Raw genomic sequence first — 26,986 nt, 5'->3', positions numbered from 1 at the left:
TGTCCACCAATATCCAGCTACACTAGCCTTCTTGTTTCTCCAGTAGAAGCCATTCCTTGCACAGCCATTTCCTCTATCTGGAATTCTTTTTCTTCAGGATTTTACTTGCGATGTCATTCTTTTTGGTTTGTGTCTTTATCTAAATCATCCTGGACAGGTCTTCCCAGGTCACTCAATCTCAAGTAACCTCCCATCACTATCTCATCACCTTGTTTTATTCTCTACAGAACATTTCTGGCTGTTTGAAATTTTCTTTTTCAAAATTTGCTTGTTCATCTATTTTCCCACTAGAATGTATAGTACCTTATCAAAAAAATGAAACATAAAGATAACAGTTATTGTTTATCCTCTAGATTTGGATCATGCATTGAAATGCCTTCAGCGTGAAGATCCCAGTTTGAAAGTGAAGCTAGATCCTGACTCTGGACAAGTATGCATATTATTATTTAATCCCCAGAATCTTTCAATAAAAACATTTGTGTGTGTGAGAGAGAGTGTTTAAGTGCATACATCCAAAACATTGATTGGTCTATGCCCCTGAAAGAGAAAGCCTTTTTTGGTTCTCATAATATAAATTTCTGATTATATTTTGACTGTCAAGCTAAATTCTCCTAATTCCTCAGTATGATTATACCTTACTTACATAAACTACTTCCCAACATTTCTACCTTCCAGAAGACAGCCTTTTGTGAAATTTTGAAATAAAGTTCAACCCCAAGACAAAACCTTAAGGCTCTTATGCTAAAACTTATAGAAGCAGCTTTCTAAAGGGAGGATGCATAGGTATACTTTTTTTTTTTTTTTGCGGTACGCGGGCCTCTCACCGCTGTGGCCTCTCCCGCTGCGGAGCACAGGCTCCAGACGCACAGGCCCAGCGGCCATGGCTCACGGGCCCAGCCGCTCCGCGGCACGCTGGATCCTCCCGAACCGGGGCACGAACCCGCATCCCCCGCATCGGCAGGCAGACTCCCAACCACTGCGCCACCAGGGAAGCCCTAGGTATACTTTTAATGATGATAACACACCTAAAATGGGTGAGAAGTGATAGATTACAGCCTAACAATGTGGGAGGAAATAGAGACCTAAAGTAGGTACAGGACTGTGCTGTATATTATATAATACAGTAGAAGAACACATATTCATTCTGCATCTTCTTTTTAGGGGGGCAGGGTAGAGTTTATATAAAATTCTAGAAAAATTTCCTTAAAAAATTATAAATTTGCCTTTAAAAAGGATAAACTGATTTAGTTAATCTGAAAAATATGGAGTACTTTATTTTCCCAAATGCCAGCTAAATGAGGTAGCAATTTAGTTTAATTGATTCTGAAGGCTACAACAGCAATTAAAACAGAAACTTTTTATTTAAAAAATGCCAGTACATATTTTTTTTTAAATAGCAAATAACATTCAAGTGTACAAAGTAAAGAATTAAAGTCTCCCTTTCAGTCTCTCTATCCTTTTCTACATAGGTAATCACTGTGAAAACTTGGTGAATAGCCTTTCACACTTTTCCAAACATCCATTTTTCTGCTGTGCAATGTTATAAAACACAGTATTTATGTTTCCAAATATATATGTACAGATATATAAGAAGTCATTCTATTTGTATTATTCTACAACTGGCTTTTTTCCAAATAATTACTTCTTTAACTTTATATTAAAGTATAGCCCTCATACACCAAATAGTTTTTTGTTGTTGTTCCTTACAATTATAGTTTTATTATAGTGAGAGGAAACAAATCAGAACCAGCCAAAGGAAGAGACACCTAGGGCAAAGTCTGAGAGGTTCTAAATGCAAGGCTTTTCTTCATCCTCCTGGCATAGAGTATTGTCAGTCAGGGAAGCTCACCCAGGCCTTCCATGCCCAGAGTTTTTATTAGGGCATAATCACATACTGTCTATGTGGTTGACATTTAATCTCTAGTGCCTCCTGTAGGTTTGGGCTACTACCTTTACTCTCTAGGTTGTAAATGGGTACAGCTATTCCAAAGCCACATCATAAATCACATTGTTAGACTATCTGGTGGACAAAGGCCCCAGACAAGCAAAGACATTTCTATCAGGCAGCATCTTGGCCTAGAGATAACTTCCCAGTAGCTGAAGGCAAGGGCCAGATCTCTCTTTAGGGTAAAGTTAATGCCTTACTACACAGATGGTATATGAATAAAATAGGGCAAATGTGGATTCCTTGCACTATATTCTCTCATACACAAAGACCTTCTTCAGGAATAACCATTGTTGCTTTCTGAAAACAAAAACATGTTTTGATTGGTTTTGATGCAAATTTGTTCTAACAAGGACCCAAAATAACATTGGTTCAAAGAAGATAAAAGTCAGTTTCTCTGTCACGTAAAGTTCCAAGCTACTTTGGAAGTTTCAACTGCCCACAAAACTGTAAGGTGCCCAGGATGGTTGGAAATAGCCATGTGGTTGGCAGTGTTTGGGGGAGGGATTATTCCCCCCATTCACAAGATGTTGCCCTCATTCACATTTCAAGACGGTTGTCTATATCTTCATTAAGAGAAGGGCTTTATTTACCCTTAAAGACATAACCCAGAAGTTACCAACATCATTTATGCTTATATTTCACTGGCCAGAACTTACCTTTGTGGTTGGGAAGTGTGGTTCTAGTTAGATACCACTTACCCAGCTGATAATTCAGCTATCAAAGAATAAGAGATTGGCCTAGTGATTCACTTTTAATTGATTTATTATTTCAATCAGAAAAGTTAAAAGCAGTGTTTTGATGTAGGAGCCAAAAAAAATTACGGAAGAAATTCATTTTGTAAGTAATGAAAAATAAAATATATTGATATACCTTTATTAGTATTTTGTGATAAACTTAATTTTTTCCTTGATCTTTGTTTTCTTCCTCTTTTAACCAGACTATCCTTTGTGGCATGGGGGAGTTACATATTGAGATAATTCATGACCGAATCAAGAGGGAATATGGACTGGAAACCTATCTAGGGCCCCTCCAGGTGGCATACCGAGAGACCATCCTAAATTCAGTTCGTGCCACAGGTAAAAAATACATTTCGAATTCACAGCATTTAGAATTCGCTGGTTCTATTGCTCTCTTTTTCTCCAGGACCTGTTTTCTGAATCTCTTAGTTTAGTTGCATAAGGCAGGGTTCATAGTCACTAGTGTCTTCCATCAGTGGGGACAGGTTTTATGTGTGTGTTTTCTTGTTTTTTAGCATTTGTTTGTTTTAGACACAGCTCTATTTCATTACAACTCATTTATTACATATATTGGCTGAGCCACTCATCAAGCAGGTATGCAGTGGGATCAGCCATTGAAGTAGACAGCTCATCCCAGTCCTCACTACCAGAAGGAGTATAACAATTTGAAGTTGGTGTGTCAGTTTTACTCCATAAAGTGAGTGGAAATGTTGGGTGGGGAAGGTAGAATTAGGTGAAGGTAGTCAAACTTCCAGTTATAAGATAAATAAGTACTAGTGATATGATATATGATATGATAAAGATGATTAATACTGCTGTACGTTATAAATGGAAGTTAAGAGAGTAAATCCTAAGAGTTCTTATCACAAAGAAAAAATTTTTTTTCTATTTCTTTAATGTTGTGTCTAGATGAGATGATGGATGTTCACTAAACTTTCTGTGGTAATCGTTTCATGATCTGTATAACTTAAATCATGTTGTATACCTTAAACTCCGGCAGTGCTGTATGTCAATTATATCTCAATAAAATAAGACATAAAATTTTAAAATTTAAAAAGAAAAAAACCAAAAATAGAGTGGAAAATAATTTCCACTATTTAATAAGTATGGTAATCCTGTGCTGATGGTATTCTTAAGAAAGTGTACTTTTTATATTTCTGTCCCAAAATGTAAGAATTCATGATTTTTCTACATATGATAATTTCAATTTGGTTCCCTTAAACAAAAGAACCTGACAATCATTCCTACCCGCCCCCCACCAAGGAGAAAACATGGGCAGGTTTGTGAAAAAATATAGAAAAGATATGTTTAGGATAACTAGGAACTTTTAAGGAACTCAGCGATTTGTAAAAAGGCCAGGTGGTTATTTTTCATTGAAACTTGAAAAATTAAACAAGCAGGATATAGGGGCAAATGACACGATGATTTCTCTTTCTGGACTTCATATCTGGAAAAACCAAAAATTCTGGGAAAATATAAATAACATCTTTTAAATTAATGTCTGAGATGGTTAGAATGTAATGGAAATTTCTAGAGGCCAAAAAGGAAACTGGAGCAGGAATCTTGGAAAATAAGCCAGCACCTAGGCCACTAGCTATCTTGGAGAAATCTGTGGTAATGTCTAACCTAGAACTTGAGGGCCACATCCTCATGGAAGTAATGAGGAAAATCTTGTCCATAAAAGAAGAGGACAAGGAAACTTGTCTGACTGACTGTGGGGCAAAGGGGCAAAATTTCTGAGAATTTGTAACTGTAGGCTTCTGATAGCATTTTCAGCCTAAATTCATAGAACCAGTGTGACCTGAAAAACTCCAAACAGAGAAGAATTTAGTGTAAAGTGCTTATGGATTGGTAATATACCAAGGAACCTGGAGAAAACAAATGTAGGGCCTCTTTAGATAAATGTATCCTCAATCCAGGCCTCAAAGAAAATCCCACAAAGGAATATGAACTCACAATTAAAAAAAAATTTTTTAAATAAATTTACCTATTTATTTATTTTTAGCTCTGTTGGGTCTTCGTTGCTGCGCGCGGGCTTTCTCTAGTTGCAGCGAGTGGGGGCTACTCTTCGTTGCAGTGCACGGGCTTCTCATTGCTGTGGCTTCTCTTTGTTGCGGAGCATGGGCTCTAGGTGCATGAGCTTCAGTAGTTGTGGCACGTGGGCTCAGTAGTTGTGGCTCGAGGGCTCAGTAGTTGTGGCACACGGGCTTAGTTGCTCCACAGCATGTGGGATCTTCCCTGACCAGGGCTTGAACCCATGTCCCCTGCATTGGCAAGCGGATTCTTACCCCCACTGCCACCTGGGAAGCCCCCGCGCAAAAAAATATATATATATATATATATTTATTTATTTTTAATCATAAAACCTTGAGCAAAGGCACAAGGAGCAAAAAAGGCAGCAGAAACAATAAACATCATAGGCAGACCAGCAAAGGCTTCTGATACTAGAGTTATCATATGCTGAGTATAAAATAAGTATTATTTTTGAAGAAATAAGAAAGGGGATAGAAAGTATTAGTAAGAAATAGGAGACTATCAAAAATAAGCAAGCAACAGAACATCATGTTATCTGAGAAAGAAAGGAAATGCTCAAAAAAATAATGGGGATGTGTCATAAGGACACAGGAACCAACCCGAAGAGGCTCCACTGGCTAAATCTGGGTTAATTTGAACTCCAAAATAATTACGAACAATAATCATAGATCACTGAGAAAAAGTTGGAACTCGTGAGTCCATACTGATGATAGATCAACAAGAAGAGACTCTTCTTCCTTACACTGAAGTGCCAAATGCTGACTGTTAGATGTTGAGGAGGAGGGCTGGAATAAGAAATCGTCATCTTGTAATATGGTGAATGCTTAATATTGAGTACATTGTTGAGCAGCATATTTGCATGGTCTTCAAGTGTCTCGCTCTAGATTGCTTATTAGTTACAAGGTGAAAATTAGTAACCAGATGCTGCAGCAATCAGACCACACCCTGACTGGACAGTCAGATCACTAATGATCACGTCACTGAGGAGGAGCAGATTACATTTGTGTACATCTAGAAAATTATCAAAATGTACAGACATTAAAGAAGACCTAAGTTAAATGGAAAACCATACTATTCATAGATAAGAAGACTAAATATCATGAACATACCAGTTCTACCCAAAGAACTGTATCAGACATTAATACTTATTATAAAGCCATAGTCATTATGACACAAATCAAGCTAAGAATAGACAAATATACCAGTGGAACAAACCAGAAAGCCTAGAAACAGACTCATATCTATGTGGAAATTGGATTTACGTCAGTGATATTGCAGCTCAGTGAGAAAGGGTGGACTGATATTCAATAAAGGGGCCTGGGATAATTATTCATATGGAAAAAGATTTAGATTCCTACCTCATACTGTATACAAAAGTCAATTCCAGGTGAATTTAAAAGCCTAAATATGAAAGAAGAGTTGGAAATCTCTCTTTGAGCACAAAAGAATAAAGAGAATAAATGCTAATATATGCAAAAAAGAAAAAAAAGAAAGAAAACCCCAAAACTTTATGAAAGGGAAACCTTCGAATTTTTGGAAGACAATATAGAATTGTTTTACTAACCAGATAAGGTTGAAACTATGAACTAAAAGATTACTAAAGTTGATATTATTGAAATTAAGAATTTATTCAAATATACTATAAAGAAAGGAAAAAGACAAGCCAAAAGCTGAGAGAAGATATTTGCCTCATATAAAACTGACAGATTAGTATCCAGAATATATATAAAGAACTTCAAAAGATCATTAAAAACATGACAACCAACCAAGTAGAAAAGTGAGCAAAAAAGATTGAGGATTGAGGATACCCCAAAGGCCTGTGAACATAAAAGATTCTCAATCTCAGTAATGATTAGGATCATGCAAGTTAAAAGGACAAGATGGCATTTTATACCAACAAAATTGGCAAGAATGCAAATCTGACAATGCCAAGTGTTGGTGAGATGTTTTATGGAAAGTTGCAATGGAAAGTTGCAATGGAAAGTTTTACAAAAACTTCTGGTGGGAGTGTAAATTATATAAACACTATGAAAACAGTTTGGCAACTTTCTTATGAAGTTGACAATGTGCAGACCTTACTACTCAGCAGTTCCACTAGTAGGTATATGCCCTAGAGAAAATCTTACACATGTACATCGAGAGACAGATACAAGAACCTTCATAATAGCATTGTAATAAAACAAAACTTCAGGTGAAAAAAATCCAAATATTTGTGGACATAGTGGATAAATTGTACTCTGTTCATATAACAGAATACTATATAACAGTGAAAAAGAATGTACTACATCACCAGGTGTCAGCCCAGATGACGCACAAATGTGAAGCAGAAAAAAGCAAGTTGCTGAATACATGCAGTATAATAACATATTCAAAACAAAGCAGAAGTAAACTATATTGTTTAGGGATACCTGCATCTGTGATACAACTCTAAAGAAAATCATATGAATGTTTAAATACAACATCATGATAGTGGTTGTTTCTTCAGAAGGCTTCTAGGTTACTGGTAATGTTCTGTTTCTTTAGTAGTATTAGGTTTCATGAATGTTCATTTTGTTTTTAGGTTATGAATGTTCATTTTGGTTTTAGGTTATGCATGTATTTTTAAGTATAAAATATTTCATAATATAAAAGTTTTATATTTCATAATATAAAAGGAATTATGAAGAGGAATTATAGAGCATAATTAGTTCTTAGTTTTGAACTTGGTCCATGAGTCACTGTGCTCCATGGTCACTCACATAAATACAGCATAGTTTTGTCTTAGTAAAATCTTGGAGATTGGTGATGTTGCCGAAAGCTCAACTTCTCTGTATACTGGTGCCAAATTAAATCTCAGAGACACAGTTTTGGGTGAAGTAGAAAAGGATAGCCTTATTACTTTCCCAGGCAAAGAGGGACACAGCAGGCTCCTGCCTCGAAAAACTGTGTCCCAACCTGGGAGGATTTGATGAGGGTTTTGTAACAGTGGTTCAAAGGTGGGGTCTCTGACAACATCAGGGTGTACACAGGGCTTTCACTCCCTTCATCTCATCTCAGGTGGTCTCCTAATCTTGAGGAGCTTCTCTGGTCCCTTTAATCTTGCCTCAGGTGGTTTCTTGGCTGCTTCCTCCCTTGAGTAGCAACTGTTCGAATCTGCCCTTTGGAACTAAGGAAAGTCATGGAGGCTGGAGTCTTGCCTTCAAGAAATGGGGGACAAAAGGGCCTCCATGCCTCGGAGCCCCACAGGGCCCCACTCGGTTTCACTGACAGCTATTGGTTGTTAGCTAATGAGGGAGTCTATTTTCATTTTTACAAATAGATAACTAGTTTTGGGGGAAGAATCATAAACATTAAATGTTGGGCTGGCCAAAAAGTTCATTCGGGGAACTTCCCTGGTGGTGCAAGTGGATAAGACTCTGTACTCCCAATGCAGGGGACCCAGGTTTGATCCCTGGTCAGGGAGCTAGATCCCACGTGCATGCCACAACTAAGAGTTTGCATGCCACAACTAAGGAACCGGTGAGCCGCAGCTAAGGAGCCTGCCTGCCACAACTAAGACCCAGTGTAACCAAATAAATATTAAAAAAAAAAAAAAGTTCATTGGGTTTTTCCATAGCAGCTTATGGAAAAACCCAAACGAACTTTTTGGCCAAACCCAATACATAAAATATTGCTGGAAGAGTGTATGAAATTTAAGTTTGTTGATTGGCAGGGTGAAGCCTTTTAATTTTCATTAGATAACCGTTTGTACTGTTTTACTTTTAAATAAAAATTTTTTATTTAGAAGAATATCAGTCACATAAGAAATGTTTAAAAGTGTAATCTGCATAACAAAATTTGTGCGATCACCTGCCTCAACACACCCTAACACTGAAGTAATTTTTGTTTTTTTTTTTAATTTTTTGGCTGTGCTAGGTCTTCATTGCTGCATGCGGGCTTTCTCTAGTTGTGGCGAGCAGGGGCTACTCTTCGTTGTGGTGCACAGGCTTCTCATTGCAGTGGCTTCTCTTGTTGCAGAACACGGGCTCTAGGCATGCAGGCTTCAGTAGTTGCAGCACGTGGGCTCAGTAGTTGAGGCACGTGGGCCCTAGAATGCAAGGGCTTCAGTAGTTGTGGAGCATGGGCTCAGTAGTTATGGCTCACGGGCTCTAGAGCACAGGCTTAGTAGTTGTGGCACACAGGCTTAGTGCTCCACGGCATGTAGGATCTTCCCAGACTATGGATCGAACCCATGTCCCATGTTGGCAGGTGGATTCTTTTTTTTTTTTTAACATCTTTATTGGAGTATAATTGCTTTACAATGGCATGTTAGTTTCTACTTTAAAACAAAGTGAATCAGCTATACATATACATATATCCCCATATCTCCTCCCTCTTGCATCTCCCTCCCACTCTCCCAACCCTCTAGGTAGTCACAAAGCACTGAGCTAATCTCCCTGTGCTATGCGCTGCTTCCCACTAGCTATCTGTTTTACATTTGGTAGTGCATATATGTCAGTGCTACCGTCTCCCTTCGTCCCACCTTACCCTTCCCGCTCCCCGTGTCCTCAAGTCCATTCTCTATGTCTGCGTCTTTATTCCTCTCCTGCCCCTAGGTTCTTCAGAACCATTTTATTTTTTTTAGATTCCATATATATGTGTTAGCATACGGTATTTGTTTTTCTCTTTCTGACTTACTTCACTCTGTATGACAGTCTCTAGGTCCATCCACCTCACTACAAATAACTCAATTGCATTTCTTTTTATGGCTGAGTAATATTCCATTGTATATATGTGGGCAGGCAGATTTTTAACCACTGCACCACCAGGGAAGTCCTAAAGCAATATTAATATGTGATTCAGAGCAGGTTTTTTTTTTTTTTTTTTTTTGGCGGTACACGGGCCTCTCACTGTTGTGGCCTCTCCCGTTGTGGAGCACAGGCTCCAGACGCGCAGGCTCAGTGGCCATGGCTCACGGGCCCAGCCGCTCCGTGGCATGTGGGATCCTCCCGGACCGGGACACAAACCCGTGTCTCCTGCATCGGCAGGCAGACTCTCAACCACTGTGCCACCAGGGAAGCCCCAGAGCAGGTTTTTAATGTTGGTAAACACAGAAGCAGATGCTTCCTTTTTTCTTTTTAATTTATTTTTTGCTGCATCTGGTCTTAGTTGCGGCACGCCGGGATATTTTGTTGTGGCATGCGGGCTCCAGAGTGTGTGGGCTCTGTAGTTGCAGCACATGGGCTTGGGTTTAGTTGCCCCAACACATGTGGGATCTTAGTTCCCCGACCAAGGATCGAACACGCATCCCCTGCATTGGAAGGTGGATTCTTAACCACTGGACAACCAGGAAAGTCCCAGCAGATGCTTTCTTGGTAGAACTGTTTACTCTGACATTTTTATACTGTATTTAGTGTCATTGTTGATATTTTCTTCTGCTTTACCTTCCATGAGACCTTGAACTTGCTGACTGTAATTTTGCCAGTTGTGGGACATCTTTCTGGAACAAATCTCTGAGGTACTATATTCGATTTGTTTACAGATACCTTAGATAGAACTTTAGGAGACAGACGGCATCTTGTGACTGTAGAACTGGAAGCAAAATCACTGGAAACATCATCTCTTCTGCCAGTCATCGAGTATGCAGCAAGTGTTGCCCAAGACCTTTCTCAGGCCTCACGAGAGGCCATTGAAAATGGCCTTCACAGTGCGTGCCTCCAAGGTAAGGTACTCCAATCAGAGTACGCATTAGTATCACACTCAACGATTTAATCCCTCCTGATATTAGAAATTGTTTCATTCTTCTCTTCTAACTTTGATGGTGTTTTCTCCCTATCGCTTCCCATCACACATATGTCATACCTTTATAGTTGTCCCACAGCCTTGGATATTGGTTTTTTTTTTTTTTTCAGTCTTTTGTTCACTTTGCTTTTCAGTTTTGGAGGTTTCTACTGATATATTTTCTAACTCAGACTGTTTCCTCAGCTGTGTCCCATCTAAGACCATCAGTGGGCTTCTTCCTTTCTGTTACAGTGTTTTTCATCTGAAGCATTTCTTTTTGGTTCTTTCTTAGGACTTCTGTCTCTCTGCTGTCATGCCCATCTGTTCTTGCATGCCCTTTACTTTACCTATTTAAGCCCTTAGCATATTAGTCATAGTTGTTTATATTCTTAGTCTGATCGTTCAGTGTCCCTGCCACATCTGGTTCTGATGCTTGCTCTCTGTATTCAAATTCAAATTGTGCTTTTTGCCTTTCAATATGCCTTATAAGTTTTTCTTTTTTTCTTTTATTTATTTTTTATATAGCAGGTTCTTATTAGTTATCTGTTTTATACATATTAGTCCATATATGTCAATCCCAATCTCCCAATTCATCCCATAATTTTTTCTTGATAGCCAGAAGTGAGGTACTGGGTAAGGGACTGCTATAAACCGGCCTTTAGTAATGTGCTGGTGAGGTAAAGGGGAGGGGAAGCATCTGTAGTCCCAAGGTTAGGTCTGTCTTCTAGGCAGCCTGTACCTTTGGACTCGGAGCTGCACAAGTGTTTCTCAGTTTTTTTCACCCCCCTTAGGTGGGACAGGATGGCTAGAGTAGACTGGAATTGGGTACTTCCCTCAAGTCAGTTAGTCTCTGATAATATCCCTGCAGGTTTTGCTCTAATTAACTAGTTTCCCGTGAGGGCAGGCCTTGTTAAGAATAGAGTGCCTTGGAGTATTTCAGAATGGATTCTTTTCCCCTCCCCCTGAATCTCTGATATTTACTGTGAGAACCTGCTTGAGCTCACAAAATTATGCCCCTCTCCATCCCCAAGACTGGGCCCCCCTGGAGTTTTTAACTCTGACTTGGCCACACCGAGCCTCAAGCAGTTCATCAATTACAGATCAGGTGTGACTGCCCGCACTCACCTGTCTCTCGTCTTGGGGACAGTGGTTTGCCCTTTGTCCTCCCATCTCTTACCAATTCAATAAGAATTGTTGCTTTTTACTCATTATTTACAACAAAGTGATGACTTCAAAGCTCCTTTACATGCAGAACTGGAAACTAGAAGTTCTCTGCCTATCTCTTTATTCATTTCATTTACCCCTCACTGTAATACTGAGTCCTAATAAAATCTTTTCCCCCTTACCTAGGACCATTGCTTGGATCCCCAGTTCAAGATGTAGCAATTACTTTACATTCATTGGCAATTCATCCCGGTACCTCCACAGCTATGATTTCTGCCTGTGTCTCAAGATGCCTACAAAAGGTATAGAAGTGTCCTAATCCTTTTTGCTTTAAGGTGACTCTCTGGACAGTAGTAAACCACTAGTCCACAGACAGCTGTGCTCGCAGTGCCTGACCTTGTGTCTTTGTATCCTGAGCCTTATAGTCAAGAGTTTTTACCATGGAGAATCTTTGATTTCTTAATCATCAGGGTTTTATTCAAAAGAGGATCTAAGAAATTACTGTTTGACACAGATAGTTATTAAATATCCTCTGATTTTGGCAAAGAGGCAAGTTTTTTTAAGTGGTGTCTCTGCTTTCCCCATCCCAGATACACAGCCATAAGAGGCAAGCTTGGTAGATTTGAGTAAAAGACATATCTGGGGTCAGCTTGGCCCGAAATGGATTATAATCTAAAGGACATTGAAGGTCTAATATTGGTTCCAGTGTTGGAGTTCATGTTTGTTCTAGTAAGATTAATCAAGGATCATTGAAATCAGATAAGTCCTGTTGAATAACAGATCAAATAAGCATTTTTCCTTCTCAGAGCATAAAGCAGTCTGGTCTTCTGTGTTTACCTGGGGATATGTCCTTGAGTGCCTTGCCCCAGTAATCTACCAGAGCTGGATGAACCCCCAAGGGCCTTAGTGTGCTGAATGCTGATTCCATGCATTCTTCTCAGTATGGGAATACTATAGTTCTGTTGGTGACTGATTTTGCATTAAAACGCTTGCCTTTATTATCATTTTCTAATGTTTTGGACTGTGGTTGAGACCTGATTTTCTATAGTCTTATTTGAATCCATAATTATAAAGTTAAATACCCTAAGCCCCTGACTTAGGAAGGCTAAACTTTAATGGCTCCTTCAGATAAGTTCAAATTCATACTTCTTAAAAAGTTTTTGAAAACAAAAAGTTTTTGATTAAAAAGAAAAAACACTACACTTTCAAAAATAAAATTGTTTAAATATTGTTTGCCTAAGCATATAGTTAGAAATATTACCTGTAAAGTGGTCATGATTAAATTGTTGAGAACATTTACCTTCCAGTAATTCTTAGTTTTTCCTGACATTGGTTTTAGTTTTGAAATAATGGTAACCTGAAAGATGATACGTTTCTAAATTAACCCCAAGCCCCAGTATATGGGCCAGTCCTTCAAAATCTAATATGCCTTGGTTAGCCTTTTTATTAAGATCATAGTAGAGAACAAGAATTAACTTTATGGGGCTTACACTTAACCTTTTGTTTTAATTCATTACTTTAAATACTACTAATGGAAATACTGTGGCCCTTGTTAAACTTCATCTAGTGGGGAAGCTCCTTCTCTCTGCTATGAGAAGTTAATGACGCTTCATATATTTATTGAGCCACTGGTGGTGTGCTTATAGTGCACCAGGCACTGAGAGGGGCACAAATAGGATGCATACATTTTTCTTGACCTAAAGGAGCTTATGATTTAGAAGGGAAATAAATAGCCAAATAGCCAGAATATTAGAATGGACTGAGATCCATGAAAGCTGAGACGTGGGGAATTGGGGCAGGGTTCTTGGAAAGAAGTTTATGTTGCCGAAACTCAGCCTCTTCACCGGTGCCGAACAGAAACGCGGAGACAGGGTTTTGGGTGAAGTAGAAGAGAGTAGCTTTTATTGCTTTGCCAGGCAAAGGGGGCCACAGAGGGCTAACGCCCTCAAGACTGTGTGATCCACCCTGGAGGGGTTATGAGGAGTTTTACAGTGTTCAAGGAGCAGGGGTGTGATCAGCTCGTGGACAATTCTGGGATTGGTTGGCATCAAGGTGAAGTTTCAAGCATCATCAATCAGCCTTCTGGTTTCAACCAGTCTAGGGTCTATGTGCTTGTGGTCAGCAGTTTTCCTCTGGCAGGGGTCTGCTTCCTGTACAAACAACTTAGGAATGTGTGTCAGGCCTTTGTATCTTTCAGGGAACTGGGAGTTCGGTGATTCTGCCATGCGGCAGCATTACAGTCTAAATTGTTCCCAGTTCCCCAGCCCAACAGCTGTTCTCTGTTTCTGCATCTTCACATTTCCCAATCATTAACTCTTGAGTCAGCCTTTTATTTCAAAACACAACAGGGGCTTGTACATGGTTTCATTAATTGGTGAGCTGTGATGTTTTGGAAGATTTGGGCACAGTGGGCAGCATTCCAGGCAAGGGGAGATTAAAGGCGGCAGGGCCAGGCTTTAGAGAAACCTTTAAAAACTACATCTAGAAGTTTGAGATTTGTTTTGAGAACAGTGGTGAATAATTTGAAGTTTTTGAAGAGAGCAGTATAATCATTAGAATACAGAAGGGACTGGAGTAGGGAAAAGAGTCTAGGACAGGGAATGGACTAGGTCTGAACCAGGATACCAGCAACAGGAGTGGAAATCTTACTTGTAGAAAAAGGGAAATCAAAGATGCATGTCCTGGTGAACTGAAGAGTAGTGATGCCATCAACAGAAAGAGGAAAAAGCAGACAGGAGTGTTTGGAAAAGAAAATGATGAGTTCCGTTTGGGGCATATTGGGTTGCTATAAGATATTTAGACACTATCCCAGAGCAGACCAGTGGAGTACAAGGCTGGAGCACTCAGACCATGGCTTGGATAAAGTTTAGAATTTTTGAGGAAGCTATGTAGAAGCTGTTCTTGATGCTCTGTAACTAGGCAGTGTTGCCAAGGAAAAGGCTGTGAAAAGAAAAGAGGACTAAGGACAGACCCACAAGCACAGTACTTCCTGTTCAGTTACATAGAACTCAGTCCTTTCCTTAGTTGTAGCATTTTTTTCTCTTTAATTTTTAACCTTTTCCCACTCCATTATGTTGTTCTAAAAGACGTTGCGTGAAGTGGCACAAAGCTTTTGGTAAGAATTGCAAAAATACAGAGGATATATTTAGTTGTTTGCTGTTGACTGTCATTATTTTTTAGTAATGTTTTCATTCAAGGACTATTACTTTTTCTATAGTTGAGTTGTTTCGGTTGATAGTGATTTTAAAGGCTTAATCTGCTGTGAAGAACTGAGATTATGTTTTTACTCTATATGTGTGCTATGTTTTTTGAAATTTCTGTGATAAAGAGAATATACTGCTGGCCATTTTTCATGATCGTGAAAGTAGGAGGCAGGGGTGGGGGGGAGGGAGGAGGTGGTGAGGTATCGGGGACAGAAGAGCATTACTTAACAATATAGGCGAAGATACTGCCTGGTCGTAAGTGAGTGGTGGCAGGTGAGCAGAGAGATGATCAGCCATAGCCAAATAAAGGTGAGGGGTACATTCCAGAGCCCTGGCTCTTCTATCTGGTTTCCGCTGCTAAGTCTTAAGTTTATTACAACTGAGGAAGTTGTAATAAAGACCAAAGTACACTGCTCATCCCACCTGACAACCAAACAAAGGCTTAGAATTTATAGGAAATTGTTATTTTTTAACTCTGGCAGGCTGGAGAAGTAAGTGAGTTAGCTTTTAAAATCAAACCCATCAGTAGTTATGGTGCTCGCAAACGCCCTCCAAAATCCGTTTAGCAATTGGCCTGATGGAATGATGCTCTAAAGACAGCGTCTGACTAGGACCCCAGTAAGTCTTTCTTTATACCTCCGCTTTCGTCCACTTCCTATTTGCCCTATGCTGTTTTAGCTTTTTATAGTTTCCGTGCTCTTTCCTTTCCATGTGCTTATTCTTCTTGGCCTTTGTTATCTGTTCAGAATTTTAGATTTCAGTCTGTTTCAAATAGAAGAGAATGTGTTTCTACTAACTTACTGTGTTTTTAGCTCTCTCCTTTATTTCCCTCCTGCTTGCCCTGACTTGTAGCATGGACTATAACTATAGGTATCAAAAATAAAAGAAGAGGTTTAAATATGAAGAAATGTCTTTGAAGGGGGAAAACCATTTTGTTTCCCTCTGTCTCTGGGCACATGTTCACAGGTACTCTACATAATGAGATTTTGCCAAGCATTCCCTTGCAACACACCATACAAGAGGTCTCGGACATGCTACTGTCATGCATGTACAAGCAAATATTGAAATTTTGGACTTCTTATAGAGTGTTAAAGCAGGCTTATGTCTCTTTGCTAGAGGCTCTAGGCTAAGATTATGAACAGTATTTAAATTTTTATGAGTCTTCCCTTCATAACAGAAATTTGCTCTGCAGTTTAAGGAAGAGGAGTTAATATTCTTTCATTTCTTTAGGCTCTGAAGAAAGCTGATAAGCAAATTTTGGAGCCCCTGATGAATCTTGAGGTTACAGTGACTAGAGATTACCTCAGTCCTGTCCTAGCAGATCTAGCACGAAGAAGAGGGAACATTCAGGAAATCCAGACTCGTCAGGACAACAAAGTTGTTATTGGATTTGTTCCCTTAGCAGAAATTATGGTAGGTACTTTGTGACTAAATGTACATACTTTACGTAAATTGCTGGAGAAATCCAGGGGATTATGGCAGCATGGGGGGGGGGTATCCCTTTCCACTCCTCTACAGAGGTTGAGGTGTGCTGTACCAAAATGTGTCACCAGCCTAAATGACCATTTTTCCATCCCAAGCACTTATCTTACTTCTGTTGCCGGCTTTGAGGCAAGTTTCATTCTCCTCCCCACCAGCCTCTCCTGCTAGGACAGGCACCTGAGTGCCAGCAGAGCCTTTTTTACCATTTGGGACCAAGGAATACTTCTGAAGCATACCCACACTACTGGTTTTCTGTCATCCACGATACTTACCAAATTTTTCCTGATAATGGTCAAAGGTTCTGCAGGAAGAGACTTGAGGCTTAACTTTGCAGAGATAACTGACTTAAAATTATTTTAATTAGGGTTATTCAACTGTGCTTCGAACGTTAACATCAGGCTCAGCTACCTTTGCCTTAGAGCTGTCTAATTATCAAGCCATGAATCCTCAAGACCAAAGTACACTGCTCAGCCAGAGAAGTGGCTCGTCCTAAGTCCTTGGAGACAAACTCAGGAGTACCTACCTACTTCATTTTCTGTAAGAACAACTGAAAAGGTAGAACTTGAAACAGACAGTGGCACTTGGTGCTGCCCATTCTATTTTATAGAATGAGAAACGTGCTTTGATGTTGAAGGTTAATGCACCTGAATTGTATTGTGTATCTAGGAAGTTATTACTGTCGGTAGTCAAGATTCAGTCTTTTGGAATATACTGAGTGATAGATATCATGAGGTTTTTGGTTGGCTGATTTTAAGCTGCGCTCACAGGAAAGATGTCAGTCTTCTATGTATAACGTATAAATAAGATGGAGGTTCAATCAATAAAAAGATTTTATTCAAAAACATGATTTTTAAAATCAAGCTGATCGTGGTACAGATGACTGTGGGCATTTTCCCCTATTTTTCTTTTGTTTCAGTTCATTTTTACATTCTGTCCTCGTCACAATATCCAGTAAAGACAGGTTCTGCAGCTATTCCTCGTCTGTACGACAGGTAAAGTACAAACAAAAGATGTTTTAGATTGATATAACTCATCTCCATCTTAAGGAACTTTCAAGGAACTTAACAGCTCAAATCAGAATCACTAAACCATACCACTAATTATTGAAAAAAGAGATTCATAATGGAGTTCTAAGTTACAGCAAAATTTAATATATCTATAAAACAGTTTAAAGTCCAAGCATATCTTCTCCTTATAGGTACTGGAAATAGTTCCCAATTCCTCCTAATTAAATCACAGCCTCTTAGGTGACATACATTTTTGAAAAATAAACCTGTCTTACCTGAGCATTCTGCAGCGGTGAACTGTTAGTCTCCTGTAGGCATCCTCTAGGCCTCTGACGTCTTTGTGACTCCAGAGTCTCTCGCCAACAGCACTTGCTCGAGGCCTAAAATTTAAACCACATGTGCCCCAATGTACTTTTCTATTTTCTTAAATAAGCAAACCACATGCTTGGGGAAGTTCCTAGTGGTTTCCAACTTGGATACAGAAGGAAAACTCAGGCACCTTAATTCAAATGTTATCACTTAAATTCCATACCATAATCTTGGAGTAAGGTTAGTTGCATCCACATACTCTCCCCATAGACAAGCTTCTCCACCAATGACAAGTTTTTTCTGTTCCTGAGACCCTAGATTAAAATCATTGATGTAAGTTAGGTAGTTGCAACTTGAGGCCTATATACAGAGGCAATGCTGATTTCTATTGTTATCTTAGGGCAGCATTTCTCTCCTGTTAATCAGGACCTTGGGAGATGTTCATGGCTGTGGCACAAAAAAGGGTGGCCAACTTTATTGCCACGGCTGACCCCATGGTTCACACAGTATTTGTTAGCATATGTTAACTAATGTAGTAGTTAGGCAGTCTGGTAGTAAAGATACCATTTTATTATTAAAGAGACTATCTATAGTAATTATGACTTTTTGATTCTCAGAAAATGCTTTTTAGAGATTTTTAGAGAAACAGTTATGTCAATTCCTAATAGACCTAGAGTTTTGAAACTCTTTTAAACAGCAAAATACTATTCCTCAAAGGAAATTTTATATTAAAGTCTGGTGTACAAAAATGGACAAAGTAGAACTGTTTTTAATGAAGGGGGTTTGAGAGTCTGAAGCCCCACCACTCAGACATGCCCACCCCCAAGGATGCCTCCTCCTCAGAACCTGGAAGCCACTGAACAGGACGGGATCCCTGCTTAGGTGTCTCGCATTGGAGAGGCAGCTCAGAGTAGGAGATACAAGGTTAATGCAGTCAGGCATCTTTAAATGCATAGTGATAACAAGTCTTATCAGTGAAAATGGAGAGCAAAATCTAAGGGAATCTACTTTGAAGTTCTTTTATTTAGGGAAGAATGTGGTTTCTTTCATATTATAGTTGATCTGTTTAAGTACACACAAACAAAATCAAGGGTCAAACATAAAAGGGAGGATAGTTGGTAGATGCTACCTAGGTAAGGATTCCCTGGAGGGAGGGTAGGGAAAAAAACCTAACAAATCAAGTAACGATGGTTGCTTCACTTACCCTCAAAACTAAGAGGGTCCACGGCATAGTATTTTTTCCAGTCTTGTCCATAACTGATCCAGTCTAAGTACCAAGGAGCAGAAAGGATCACAGGGAAGCCAGCTTCTGTAACTTTACTTTGTTCCTGAGTATAGTCCTCCACTTTCCACACTTGAATTACTGTGCCTGGCGTGAGCTATTAAAGTCACAAATCACAATATATATTATTAGGTCTCGCAACTACAGTAGATGAAATTAAAAGTCCAAGGCATTGTAGCGAAGAAAATAACTTTTAAGATCCTTGAAAAAAGTAGCATTTTCTTTTTTCCCCTTTCTCCTTAGAATTAATAGCAAATGCTATTTGTTGTAGGGACTTAGAAGTTTCATCAACCTTAAGGTTGGATATTTAACCTTTGTCTACATGTGATACCATATAGGTGCAATGAATTAAAGGTTTTCATCCCATTTCTACCACACTATTGTACTTACTTTGGAACTCTGAGGATGCCACCAACCCTTCTGGAAAGATAATACTAGTATCTGGACTTGCAAATTCTCAGTTGCCCCCAAAGGAAAATAAAGAATTCTGAGTATGTCAGAGAGAAATGCCATTTAAAATAAAAAGTGTACATTGACAGTTTTACTTAAAACTCTCTTAACAGCAGTAAAGACTTATTTATCTGTTTGTTCTGCCCTTCTGAATAGAGGGACGGTCTTCAGAGTACTTCAATTTGTGATTAAAAATGAGATGGCGGGGGAGGAGGGGAGATGGGGGAGACGAGGAGTTGGCGGCGCTGAAGAATGAAGTAAATGGAAGAAATCAGATCAATACCATTATCATTGGTCTCAGTGTTACAGCTCAAATGGAAAGGTAAACTCGTTTCCCCAGCATTACAGGGAAGCTTCATTAGGGTTCCTTCTATCCAAGGAAGTATTAAGTCTCTCATATTATCAAAACCAAATGCAGTCTTAATACTTCTCACCTTGCTTGCATCATCAAAAACTTCTTGCCAGACTATGGAGCTCTTGTTTATGGCTGAAATCATATCCAAAACCCTACCATTGAAAAAAATTAGTTATTTCAGATCACAAGCTTACCAATATGTGTAAAGAATGCACATTTTTATCCCAAGAACTCCCAACACTGAGAGGTACCTCTCAGTATAGCACAGCTTTACAGCAGAACTAGCTAAAGCTGGGTGGCGACCCATGTGGTTCCTTCTTTCTAGCACGTGGCTCAGAACCTGACACAGCAGAGGGGTTCAACAGTCAATTGCAGAATGAATGAGCTAAGCACACCCCAAAGAAAGGAAGATGGGACAACTCCTAGGGAAGTGTATAAACAGCAACCTTTGTAATTTCATGGGTATCTTAGAATAAAAGAAACTAGCCTGTGACATCACCTAAATAACTTCCAACAGTGTTGACAATCAACTCACAAATATTTCCTGATGTTCAGACAATGGCAGGTGCTCTGCAGGATAAAAAAATTAGCCTGTATCACACAAAAAGCTGAACAGAAAAAGGCTAGAATCTGGGCTTGCTCAGTGCAGGAGTTGGCAAGCTATAACCTGCAGCCTATTTTTGTATGGCTCTTGAGCTGAGAATGGTTTTTACACTTGTAAAGCATTGTTTAAAAAAATAAGAGTATGCACAAAAAAAAAAAGTATGCAACCACATGTGCCCGACGAAATCTCTCATATTTACTGTCTGGCCCTTCAGAGAACAAGTTTACTGCTCCCTAGCATAGAGCAGCACTGTCTGCTAAAGCTTGATGCAGTGATGGAAATGTTCTATACAGGCACTTTCCAGCATGGTAGCCACTAGCCTCATCTAGCTGTTGAACACCTGAAATGTGGCTAATGTGACTGAGGAACTGAATTTTTAATTTTCTTCAATTCTAATTTAAATACAAACAGCCACATGTGGCTGTGGCTACCACACGAGACAGCACAGATATAAAGTAAAAGAAATGCTCCGGCGTTGACAAAAGGGACTGAATTCCAGGGGATGGATGGTGACGAAGACTTTGCAGGGCAGCCAGGGCTCTGAGCTGAGTTCTTAGAACAGATGACTGTTCTCCTGTGTTTCAACAGTTACTGCAAAAGGATCAGAGTCACCATGTTATTGATTTAAAGAAAATAGTTGCTATTGCTCCCTCCTTTATGATTTTTCATCTATATTTTGTGTAACAAAGAATATAACGTCTATACTTTGGCAAGGAGTGGAGAGAAAATGAAAAATAAAGTAGTACTAAATAACAGCTTAAGCTTTTACAAAAGGCATTGATGAAATAAAAACAGAAGTAGGCTTTAAAGTAACTTACGCTTGCATATAGAAAGATTCTAGTTTCTTAAAATTTCTGCCAAAGCCTTTGTCCCTCATGAAATCCTGGATTTCTGGATTGGATGCCCTTAAACAAAAAGTGATCAAAATTTCATTAAAAGTTCAATATGCCCAATCTTTTTCTTTTTTTTTTGGCTGCATGGCACATGGAATCTTAGTTCCCCGACCAGGGATTGAACCCACGCACCTTTCACTGGAAGCGCAGAGTCTTAACCCCTGGACTGCCAGGGAAGTCCCTGCCCAATCTTTTTAAAGCAGCATATATCCCTAACATCTTATACACATGTAAAACTATTAAATTTTGTAGAGTAAAATAAACCTAAAAATTATAAGTTATCTTAGCTTTCCAGTGCAAATAATTTTTTTCTAGAAGCCGATTTCCTAGAAAAATGGTTTTCCCTAACCTCCCGCCTCTCTCCTCCATCTGAGGCTATTTGCAAAGAGGACTTTTACTTGAAAAATCTCTCCCACTTAATCATTACCCTCTTTCACTAAAGCTATTCTTGTTCACTCTTTAGTCTTTTTTTTTAATTCCCATTTCCTTCTGCATCTTAATTCTCCTTCCTAAAAGCTTTTACGTTGTCATACCACCCATATGGACATTCTGCAGAAATCCACCATCTCACGAGTTGTGTTGCCAAGTTAAAACCGTACAGAGATGTTACCCCAAATCTTCCCTTTTCATGTGGAGACCTCTACACCTACTTCAGGTACAAGTTTTTAGAAATAGGTGGGTTTTAATGAATTTTCATACCAACAATCAAAATCTACTTCATCTCCTCCCAAATGAATGAATTCATCCGGAAACACGGTACTAATTTCTTTGAAAAATTTAGACAGGAAGCTGTAAGTTGTATTCCAAATAGGGTTTATAGGTCCAAAAGCCCCAGATGGATCTTTTCCATTATAACATGGAGTCAGGAGGTCTTTCTGGCCTGGAAGGAAACACAGAGAATCTTTTCTAAAGAAGTATTTCAGTCACAAAGACACGGCTTTGCACATGATTATATTATTTTGTTGAAGCCAAAAGAGATTTTATACAGAAAAAGATAAATGTGTTTACTAAGAGTTATTATAATTTCTTCCAAATAAGAACTGTTTCCTGAATACTATCCCTGTACACCTCTTCTGTTTCCCTTTCCATCAGCCTCTGAGATTTTACCCATTTCAAATATTATCTCAAATATTAACGACTCCCAAATCTAAACCTTGCCCCAATCCTTTTGTCTCGAGCTTCAAACCATATTTCAAAGTCCCTGCTGGACACAATTAGATATCCTAGCTTCACTTCAAATATAATCTAACAAAAACCAAATAGTCTTCCCCAAGCTCCTTCTGTAGCTTCTCCTGATTTTCACATTCTGGTAAGCGAGTCACCATCCTCCTAATAAGTCTCTTGTCCCTCTCCTCCTGGAGTCAGTCAGTTACCCAAGTTCTATGGGTTGTATTTCCAGAATGTCTCTCAGTTCTGTATATTATTTTCCATCCCTGCTATCACCATTCTGGTCTAGGACCTTCAATCTCCTCCCCCTTCCAAATCTGTCACTTTCACATAGGATTCCCTTTAGTGTGGCTCCCATCATGTCACTCTTCTACTCTGTAACTTTCACTGGCTTCCATGTGTCCTGATGAATCCCACATTCCTCACCCAAGCCCTCTACACTACTTTTTCAGACTCATTTCCCACTGTACTCCATGTCTATTCTAATAAACTTATTGCACAATTATAAATGCTAGGTGTGGTGCTATGTGCTTTACATTCATTCTGTAATCTTCAAAAAAAAAAATTACATGATAGCTACTGCTAATACTCCCATTTTAGAGATGGGAAAACTGAGGATGAGATGTTCTGACTTGCCCAAGGTCACTCAGTTTATAAACGCCAGAAGCAGGATTCAAATCCAGGCAATCTAGCTCCAGAGCCAGTTCTTAAGCACCCGACAGTACAACTACTCTCTGCTGCACTGTACTCCAGCTAAATTGCCTTTCCTGTTATTCCCTCTACCAGAAACATGAATATATTCTTTGATCTCTCAAAAGCATTTTAAGTGTTACTTCATTCATGTAATGTTTAATTCACTTATGCATTCTACTTGTTATAATCATTTCTTGTTTTCCTTTATCCCTTGTGTTTACACTTTAGGCAATGCCTAGATAGTGACTTGCTCACAACAGACACATAATAGTTACTGAATTACAACTATCAATAGTTTACACAACCTTTGTGCAAATCACAAGAACAAAATGAGCAAACACCAAGTCATGAGATGCAGGACCTCAAATGTTCATTTTCTGCAACTCATAAAACACGCTCCTTACCTTCTCCCCAAGACTGCGTATGTCCAGGGCTATCAAATTCTGGCAAGATCCGAATCCCTCGTAATCGGGCATATTCAATCACCATACGGACATCGTTTGGAGTATAAACATGAGACGAAGAATAGCTTCCCTGTAAAAGCCATATTTCTTAAAATGTATGAACTGTTTACAGCTCTGTTTGTACTTCAGTATCTGCTGGCAGATTATTCAATTATTACAAAGTATAAAATAGTCTTATGTGATGTTGGATGACTCATTTAAATTATTTGTTTACTGTATCTTAATAAGCTCTCAGCACACTTTGGGTTAATTCCAGATTTACTGATAGGACTGTCTCTCTCTACCAGCACCTCGTTTCAGCAATGTCTACCGTCAGGCTGTTTCAACCTCATGTAACTGTATGACAAAACAGAAATGTTTGCAGTGAAAATTCTGAATACACTGCCCTTGTCAGTTTTAGAATCAAAATTCACACATTATTACAAAGCATAGCTGTTGTCTTTCAAAGTAAATTCCCCGAGATGCTCTGATAAGTGACCTGTTTTTTGTTTTTAAAGATTACCCTTGGTCCTACTATAGGTCCTTGAAAAATTAGAACTCAATATTGGTGGTAACTAAACATAAAGGTCCATTAAAGGTGTTACCATGGCACATTTCTCAAGGTATAAATATATAAATATAAATAAATGCTCAACTTCTAAAAAGTAGTCTTGCCCTACCCCCACCCTCAACATCAAATTTGTACTGAATCAAGACTAGATCTAACTACCAGTTTACAGTAAATACAGGAGACAGAAGAAGATATTGACACTGGGAATGCAACCAGCAAAACCCAGACTGTGGGAAACTATAGGATAAACTGAGCTTAGTTTCCTCAATGAAAATAATAAATTATAAGAAAAAAAAAGAGATGGGCAGGGATGGGCAGCTATATATAAAAGAGAACAGACAGGGCTTCCCTGGTGGCGCAGTGGTTGAGAGTCCGCCTGCCGATGCAGGGGACGCAGGTTCGTGCCCCGGTCCGGGAGGATCCCACATGCCACAGAGCGGCTAAGCCCGTGAGCCGTGGACGCTGAGCCTGCACGTCCGGAGCCTGTGCTCCGCAACGGGAGAGGCCACGGCAGTGAGAGGCCCGCGCACCGCAAAAAAAAAAGAGAACAGACATATTAACTGACCACAATGTATGGACCTTATTTGCATCCAAATGCAAATAAATTTTTCTTGAAAAAGGCACTTGGGGAAACACGAATGATGACTGGCTATCTGGATTATTGCTATTTTCTTAGCGGTGATAACGAACTATAACTTTTTAAACAGGCCTTTTTAACCAATAAGATACGATGTCTGGGATTACCTTCAAAATAATGGAGGGGGTATAGGTGATACAAGACTGGCCATTACTTGATTACTGAGGCTAACTGATAAGGAAATGGGAATTCATTAAATTCTACTTCTGTATATGTTTGAAGTTTTCCATATTAAAAGCAAACAACAACAGGAGTGCTGCTAGGATTTCAACCTAAACTACATCAAAGCCTTGGAGAAAGTTCTGGAATTGTGGCCAGAGGACAAAATTTAGGGTCTTGGCTCTGCCTCTTCCTAACTACAACTTTGGATGAGACATACAGCTTCTCTTGGCTGTCAGTGACTGGCCTTGTACTAGAGGGGGATTCAACTAGATGGTATCGAGGCTCACTCCCAGCTTCCCTGGTCTGTAATACAGTGAATCTGAACACTCCTAAGACCACCATTATTTTCCAAGAAGGAGCCGTTATCTGTAAGATTCCCTGTTTCATATAGTTTTTCAGAGAGAAAAGAAGTTGTCATTTATAGAATTCAAAACAATTCTGTTTGAAACAAATATACAGTTGGACTACTTGGTAAATATAATTACTTAACCTTATGTTAATCACGAATGCTTCAGGTCTGCTACATTCATTAAGGTTTTTAAATTTTTATTTGTATAGCCCCTAGAGATTGTTTACATTTACGATAACATAACAATTACAAAACCACAACAGTTTTGTGGATCTAAAATGCTCAGCAGAAGCCTATTAAAAACATTTAAAACCACAAATATCTTCTCTTTTTTTTTTTTTTGGCCTCACTGACCAGGGATCTAACCCACACCCCCTGCAGTGGAAGCATGGAGTCTTAACCACTGGACCGCCAGGGAAGTCCCCCAAATATCTAACTTTTATACTTCAATTCTATCCATAAGAAGAAACATTTAAGCTGCAAACTTCTAATGAAACTATACCCAAATTTTTTTTTTGTATACCAACAACAATAACATGAATAACTCACTTTTTGGCTTAATCCAGGAAAAGTGATGCTCTGATAAGGGAAAGACGGGTCATCTACTATGTGCCAGTGGAGAACATTAAACTTATTAAAAGCCATGGCATCCTGCAAGCAAACATGTTAAAAATGTATATACCTTAAAACCACAATGAGATTATCAGCTCACGCTGTCAGAATGGCTATCATCAAAAAGAACACAACAGATGTTGGTGAGGGTGTGGAGAAAAGGGAACCCTTGTACACTGTTAGTGGGAATATAAATTGGTGTAGCCACTGTGGAAAACAGTTTGGAGATTTCTCAAAAAACTAAAAATAAAGCTACCATATGACCCAGCAATCCCCACTCACTCCTGGGTATACATACCTGAAAAAAACACTAATTTGAAAAGATACATGCACCCCAACATTCGTAGCAGCATTATTTACAATTGCCAAGATGTGGAAGCAAGCTTCGTATCCATCAACAGATGAATGGACAAAGATGTGGTGTATATATATACAATGGAATACTATTCAGCAATAAAAAAAAATTTTGCTGTCTGCTGTCTGCAACAAGATGGATGGACTTGGAGGGGATTATGCTAAATAAAGTAAGTCAGACAGAAAGATATGTATGATATCACTTATATGTGGAATCTAAAAAATACAACTAGTGAATAACAAAAATGGAAGCAGATTCACAGATAAAGAGAACAAACCCAGTGGGGAGAGAAGGAAAAAAAAATTACCACAGATATATTATACAATCCAATTTACTTATCTGCATCCAGGATTATTTCCAATGTGTCTGTTTCCTTTTAAAATTTTTTCAACAAGGGTGAAGAAATATGTGTTGATGTGAAGAAATATAAATTCCTTATCTTCTTTACATGGCATGTTGCTTTTCAAAAAGCCTATACAGAATTCTTATTTATTCTAAACAATAAGCTATAATAACTTTGCCCTATGGGAAGGAATCAAGCTTCTAAATTTCCAGTAAGTATTTAGGGGTTAGCCAAGAATGGAAAATAGCTCTTGGCTACCACTACTACTGTGTTTGGGAATGCAGCAGAGGAAAAATGGGACTTATAATTCCCACAATTCTGAGATGTGAGTGCCAACCCTTCCTTACAGATGAAAGAAATTCAGTACAAACACAGTACAGTTCTAATTAAAATTCTCAAATTTGGGGGGAAATTGACATTGATTTTATGTACACTCTGGAGGAATAA

General features: G+C 38.9%; 2 protein-coding genes across 6 annotated transcripts in view; one reads left to right on the top strand and one right to left on the bottom strand.

Moving 5' to 3' along the window:
* GFM2 (GTP dependent ribosome recycling factor mitochondrial 2) overlaps window positions 1-17,115 on the top strand; it is a 46,605-nt gene extending 29,490 nt beyond the window's left edge. For all 3 annotated transcript variants that reach the window (XM_082651613.1, XM_082651615.1, XM_082651614.1), the window contains 6 exons: window positions 354-430; window positions 2,886-3,024; window positions 10,220-10,399; window positions 11,809-11,924; window positions 16,056-16,238; window positions 16,672-17,115. In XM_082651613.1, coding sequence (XP_082507739.1) covers window positions 354-430; window positions 2,886-3,024; window positions 10,220-10,399; window positions 11,809-11,924; window positions 16,056-16,238; window positions 16,672-16,800 — 824 coding nt within the window. In that variant the 3' untranslated portion in view covers window positions 16,801-17,115. The remainder of the gene's footprint in view (window positions 1-353; window positions 431-2,885; window positions 3,025-10,219; window positions 10,400-11,808; window positions 11,925-16,055; window positions 16,239-16,671) is intronic.
* The window catches only part of HEXB (hexosaminidase subunit beta), a 46,388-nt gene continuing 32,814 nt past the window's right edge, over window positions 13,413-26,986 (bottom strand). Inside the window, exons 6-14 of one of the 3 annotated variants that reach the window (XM_082651617.1) lie at window positions 25,779-25,880; window positions 23,472-23,601; window positions 21,907-22,087; window positions 21,133-21,219; window positions 19,790-19,862; window positions 18,828-19,002; window positions 17,847-17,937; window positions 17,590-17,694; window positions 13,413-14,562 (exon numbers count right to left, since the gene is read on the bottom strand). In XM_082651617.1, the coding sequence (XP_082507743.1) occupies window positions 14,538-14,562; window positions 17,590-17,694; window positions 17,847-17,937; window positions 18,828-19,002; window positions 19,790-19,862; window positions 21,133-21,219; window positions 21,907-22,087; window positions 23,472-23,601; window positions 25,779-25,880 (969 nt within the window). In that variant the 3' untranslated portion in view covers window positions 13,413-14,537. Of the gene's footprint in view, window positions 14,563-17,119; window positions 17,289-17,589; window positions 17,695-17,846; window positions 17,938-18,827; window positions 19,003-19,789; window positions 19,863-21,132; window positions 21,220-21,906; window positions 22,088-23,471; window positions 23,602-25,778; window positions 25,881-26,986 lie in introns of those variants that run through there. The other 2 variants (XM_082651616.1, XM_082651618.1) reach the window with 2 other exon arrangements.

Source organism: Grampus griseus (genome assembly GCF_964374135.1).
Source record: "Grampus griseus genome assembly, chromosome: 3".
In the NCBI taxonomy this organism is placed as follows: Eukaryota; Metazoa; Chordata; class Mammalia; order Artiodactyla; family Delphinidae; genus Grampus; species Grampus griseus.
Note: the sequence above shows the minus strand (reverse complement) of the source record. Positions and strands in the feature narration are given on the sequence as shown.